This window comes from Lathyrus oleraceus, chromosome 5 (assembly GCF_024323335.1).
Source record: "Lathyrus oleraceus cultivar Zhongwan6 chromosome 5, CAAS_Psat_ZW6_1.0, whole genome shotgun sequence".
In the NCBI taxonomy this organism is placed as follows: Eukaryota; Viridiplantae; Streptophyta; class Magnoliopsida; order Fabales; family Fabaceae; genus Lathyrus; species Lathyrus oleraceus.
In genome coordinates this window covers 199,847,982-199,853,739 of record NC_066583.1, presented here as the reverse complement: position 1 = coordinate 199,853,739, position 5,758 = coordinate 199,847,982, and the positions used below count along the sequence as shown (strand labels likewise).

At 35.7% G+C, this 5,758-nt stretch overlaps 1 protein-coding gene across 1 annotated transcript; it reads right to left on the bottom strand.

Moving 5' to 3' along the window:
• Positions 1-2,585: 2,585 nt before the first annotated feature.
• Positions 2,586-5,217, bottom strand: LOC127082815 (two-component response regulator ORR9). Its single transcript, XM_051023055.1, has 5 exons — positions 4,729-5,217; positions 4,480-4,622; positions 3,729-3,809; positions 3,248-3,315; positions 2,586-3,047 (listed from the first exon to the last, which is right to left on the bottom strand). Exons 1-5 carry the CDS (start codon positions 4,994-4,996, stop codon positions 2,783-2,785), a joined length of 825 nt encoding a protein of 274 aa, XP_050879012.1. The 5' UTR covers positions 4,997-5,217; the 3' UTR covers positions 2,586-2,782.
• Between the last annotated feature and the right edge of the window lie 541 nt (positions 5,218-5,758).

The window sequence follows — 5,758 nt, the reverse complement described above, 5'->3', positions numbered from 1 at the left end:
CACTCAAACCAGAGTAAGATAACATGGCATTCACCATTTCCTTAAGCACTCTATTTTTCCTTTCAGCCACACCATTTTGTTGAGGTGTATAAGGTGCCGTAGTCTCATGAATGATTCCTACGGATTGGAAAAATACAGGATCATAATATTCACCACCTCTATCTGTACGTAATGTTTTAATCAACACATTCTGTTGCACTTCAACTTCAGTTTTATAAATTTTGAATTTATCTAAGGATTCGTCCTTAGCGTGCAGCAAATAAACATAGCAGAATCTAGATGCATCATCTATGAAAGTGACAAAATATTTTTTATGTCCTAATGATGGAGTAGCATGCAAATCACATAAATCACTATGTATCAACTCAAGAATGACAGATTTCCTTGTTATACTTTTAAAAGGTTACCTAGTGATCTTTGTTAACATGCAAGTTTTACAATTTTCTACATTTTTATCAAAAACAGGAATTAAATCATCTTTAGACATTTCATGCATTCTTTTATAATGTACGTGTCCTAGACGAGCATGCCATAACAATGAATTGATAACATTCGAAGAGGACATAAATACAGAACCAGAATCATTAGGAACTCCATTCAAATTCATCATAAACATACCATTATTATAATATCCAAATCCTACAAACACACCAGACTTCGATAAAACATATTTATCGGATTCACACACTTGCTTGTATCCAAGCTTATTTAATACAGGACCAGAAATCAAATTCTTACGTAGTTTAGGAACATACAAAACATTAAACAAAGTAATAGTCTTTCCAGAACTGAATTCTAGCACCACGTTTCCTTTGCCTTCAACGGGAGCGAAGTGATCATCTCCCATGTAGATGACAGAACCATCTTCCACTGGAACAAGAGTCTTGAACCAGAAACGATCCTTGCAAACATGTGTTGTAGTGCCAGAATCAATCCACCACGCGATAACATCATCCTGCACATAGAATGCTTCAGAATTTAGTGAAACCGAATGTTTAATCAAACTATTCAAATCACGAATTGATTTCTGACCTTGGTTTTCGGATTGGTCCTTAGACCCCTTTCCTGAACCACTTGCATTCGCGTTATCATGCTTTTTGCCGGAACGACAATCCTTCTTGAAGTGGCCTGTTTTGCCACACTTCCAGCATTCTAGTTTCGGTTTCTTGTTAGCACCGAAACTGCCCTTATTGTTCTTGAAAGCACGCTTCTTTCCTTTGTTTTTGTTGTTACCGTTCTTACCACCCTCTTCGACCATATTAACCGAGGGTCCAGTAATTTCTTTGCCTTTTCCTTTGTCATCCTCCTGCGCTCTTAGAGATTCTTCTATGCGCAAGTGACTTCCAAGTTGGATCAAAGACAGTTCGTCTTTTCCATGCTTCAGATTGTGTTTGAAATCCTTCCACGAAGGAGGCAACTTGTCTATGATGCTTGAGACAGATATTGTTTCATCCATCTTCAATCCGTGTTGTGTGAACTGTCCAAGAATTCGGAGGAGTTCATTGAATTGTTCCATGACAGACCTCGATTCAACCATTTTGTAATTGTTGAAATCGGTTACCAGGAACCTTTTACTGGATTAGTCCTCTGCCATGTACTTGGATTCGAGACAGTCCCACAATTCCTTTGCAGATTCTATGTTTTGATAAATATCAAATAAGGGATCAGACATACCGTTAAGAATGTGCCCTCTGCATATGTAGTCGTCGTTCTCCCATTTTGATCTGCGGCTCAGATTTTCAACCGTGTCTTCCTCTAGAAGTTCTGGAATCGGTGTAGACAGGACGTGCACCACCTTCAACGTTGTCAACATGAAATGCATCTTCTTCTGCCAACGCCTGAAGTCTTGTCCTTGAAACTTGTCCAATTTTCCGAAGTTTGTAGTCATCTCCTTGACGGTGCTTCCTCCAGCCATGATTATCAGAAAATACTTTGTTCGTTTGTTAGACAATCGGGTATGATAATCCTGGATAACTTCGAAGAATCGTGTTCGTACACTTTCCGAACAAAGTATTTCGTCCCTATTCTTGCCTGGGTTCACGAAATCTTTGTGGGGATAATTCTTGAAGAACAATTTGTTTCTGCAAAGAGAAATGTTCAGGAATGTAGAGAGAAAGTTTGGTTTCGTTATCCTTTAAACAGAGGCCAAATGACTCCTTATATAGGAGATCAATAACAGAAACCGAAAAGACGCAACTGTTCAGAAATGGTTACGTCGGTTGGGAAAGGATTCAACTGTTCAAAAGAAAATTTCGAACGGGGCGCTGCCCCGCACCCTGCCAGGGGCTTCGCCCCTTGGAACCCCGTTTCAATTATTCGCATTCAATTATACGTTGGCTCGACGAGCGTGCACTCCGCACTATCCCTAACTTGTTTCCAAGCTTTAACGCATAATTGCATCGGCCTATAATAAATCACATTACTACTAAAATACATTGATGATACTAAAATCACCAACATTTTCTAGATGGAGGGCCACGTGGGGGCGTAGCATTGGCTTTATCAAACTCAAAAGCAACTGATTGTTCCTCTTAAGTTGTTAAACATGTCTCATTCAAATTTTGCAATGTAGACTAGAACCGATATCATTCAACATTTGTGCGTGGATTTAAGTAACGGTAGTTGCAACTTGTAACATTGAATAGCACTACTAGTAGCTCGCACAGCGAATTCATTAAGCTCTTTCAGTTTAATAGAAAACCAAAATTATAACCATAACCATAAACTAAATAATATGCAACAACAACATCATCATCAACTCTTATTTTGTACTGTTTTCTCTTTACACCACCACCGTTAACCCTTTCATTTTTGGCTTTGATCTCTCCGGAGGCTCAGGAGACATGGCCTTCCTTTTGCTAATCCCATTACTGTTATTATTGTTGATCACATCTTCATTGTCAGAAGAATCTATAGAAGTACTGTTAGTAGATTCTTGTTCATCCGAAGAATTATCAAGAGATTTAGGAAAATAAGGCTGAAGCTTCTGCAAATCTGATATCTGAAGAGGCTTCAACAGAAACTCTTCTGCACCTTCTTCCAAGCACCTATTAATCATAATGTTACAAAATGTTGGATGCATTTTGATCACACATATGAAACAACATTAGATTTTGGTGACTTTTGAAGATTTACTTTAACTTTATTCTTTCCTTTTTCATGAAGGAGTCATTAGCATGTAAATAAAGGATAATAAAGAGGTAGAAAGAAATTCTAAAACTATAACATGATGAAAAAAGAAACATACATGGTAATTCTGGAAGGTACATTTTCTGAAGACATGATCACAACTGGAACATCTTTCCAAGAAGATCCCTACAAGCAGTGTCAAAAAGAAGAAAGAATGAGAAGAAAAAAAGAAGAAGAATAAATAGATAAGATAAAAGAAAAGAAAAAGCAAAAGCAAAACATATAGATCCTGAAATCTGAAACTTTTTCTTTTTCACACTTTCTACTGAAAGTTGCAGGATGTACTGTTCAAATTTTACACTGTCTAACTAATGGTATAATATAATCTTCAAACTATTAAAAAATGCTTAACTTTAATTAATCATAACTAGTTCTAAAAACTACTTTTATATCAAAATCTAGCTAAAAATTGTACTGTAAGTATTTAGTGAGAAAGAGAAAGGAATGTTTGGCATTTTTTCAGTGTGATGTGCATGCATGTTATTGAAGTTAAAAAAGAGAGTGAATTTAGGGAATGTGTCGGAGTAAAAGATAATGACCTTGACTCTTTTAAGTAAATCATAGCCACTCATCCCAGGCATGCAATAATCTGTCATGATCAAATTCACTTTGCCAATTCCCTGCAATTCAAAACAACCCATACCATCATGAATTAACAAAACATGTACAAATTCAATGTTGAATATATACTAAAAGATTTCCGTACAAACGTACCATTTTTATAAAGAGATATATCTTATTATTTTTCTATCTGATTCATACTTTTCTAGAAAATAAATTAGTATACTAAGTTTTGATCCATTATAAAATGAATCATAGTTTTCAATTACCATGCAGTTGTGCCTGCAATATTGCTAACAAGTAGTTTTCGCGATTGTATCATATGAATCATGGTAATTCAGGTTGCGATGCGGAGATACGCATTGCACCAACCGTAATGTCTGCGATCGCAACACCCGCCACCACATCCACATCACGACCACAATTTAAAACCATGAGATGAATGTGTGTGGCCTAGATGAATGGAGAATGAGAATTGTAACTTGCTATTCAATAGAAAGTCCCTTTAATAAGGATTCTGATGAGATTTTCCTTCCTAATTACCATGTAGTACTTAATTCATAAAAATTCCGTGTTTTTGAAGACTTGAACCTGTAATTTTAGGAGAAACTCGTGTACGGAAACAATAGAATATTGAATACTCAAAAGTTTTGAAATCAAGTTACCAAATCCCAATATATATAAGCTACAACTTCAACTATTGAGGTGAAAATGAAAACTATTAAGTACCTCTTGAAGCTGCAATGGTAGAGGAGGAGGAGGAGAAGATGATTCCAATATCGCCTCAGTGGAAGAAGAATCATTTGTATCAACATCATCAATATTGAGTCCAAGATATTTCAAAGCCTTGTCTCCAGAATCCACACATGTAACTGTTTTCAAAAATCAAAGAAACAATTAACTAATCATAAAAAAGCGTGAGATCCTGTGTGATAGACCGCCTTGCACGTCTTTTTGACGGCCGTCGTAACAACCTACCTTTGCATGAAGAATCTCTGAGGAGTCTCTCTAGAAGCTTCCTATCAATCACACTATCATCTACCGCCAAGACATGAAAATGTTGCTCTTCCTTCAAGTTGTGTGGTTGTTGTAACTGTAGTTTTCTGCTATCCAGAACCTCCATATCAATCTTATAATTAAGAATACTCTTAATTGAAGTATGTATATATATTGGGAGAGAGAGAGAAAGAGAGAGGTGGAATGTAATAATCTGGTAGTAGCTTTTGAATAGTATAAGTGGGTGCATGAGAGAAAAAACTGTGATGGAACAGTGTAATGGATGTGTGGTTGTTTTTGTGAAAATTCATTTCATTATTGTGACAAGATCTTGTCCCTAGATTCTCTCCACCGCGTTGGTACAACCACTTCCTCTTTCTCTCTCATTCCCCTTTCAATTGGATTTTATTTGATTACTAACAAAAACTCAATATCTTTTTCATCATGCTGATGGAAAGAGTGTTGAAATTCGGTTTATGTGTGTGGACAAAATCCTTTATTTTAATTATTATATTGGTGTCACTTTCTAACTTAATTAATTAAACCAAACTTCTTTTCTAACTAATTAAACTGTTTTTCTCTTAATTTTTATCACTGCGTGTGTATTAAGGAGTGGATAATAGCGTTACTTTAACCTATTTTAGCCTAATAGTTCGCTTACGGAATAATACTATAGGATGTGACCCCTGGTCAATATATAGGATCATTTTCCTATTCTGATTTTTCTTCCTTGTTTTTGTTAAAAAAAATTATTTTTTATAATTTAAGTGTTGTAACTTGTTAACACGGTGGTAAACTCGATTATATCAAAAGAAAAAAGTCATTTTTGAATTGAAAAAATAAGGAAATTTTCGTACGTCGCATGTAACCGATTACCACCGAAAGATATTTAATTGTTGCGTCAGCTGTAATCGGTTACAGGTTTAGTGTAACCAGTTACATGCACGAGTTTTTCAATTTTTTTGTTATTTGACTTATTTCATTTGAGTCTCAATCAATTTGTAATACTTGT

Excerpts from the sequence above, each read along its gene's own strand:
- LOC127082815 (XM_051023055.1), bottom strand. The coding sequence starts at position 4,996 with ATGCACCCACTTATACTATTCAAAAGCTACTACCAGATTATTACATTC. Across the intron at positions 3,810-4,479 it reads TACCATTGCAGCTTCAAGAG|GGAATTGGCAAAGTGAATTT; the intron begins GTACTTAATAGT and ends TTTGAATTGCAG. Across the intron at positions 3,048-3,247 it reads GTACCTTCCAGAATTACCAT|GTGCTTGGAAGAAGGTGCAG; the intron begins GTATGTTTCTTT and ends TATGATTAATAG.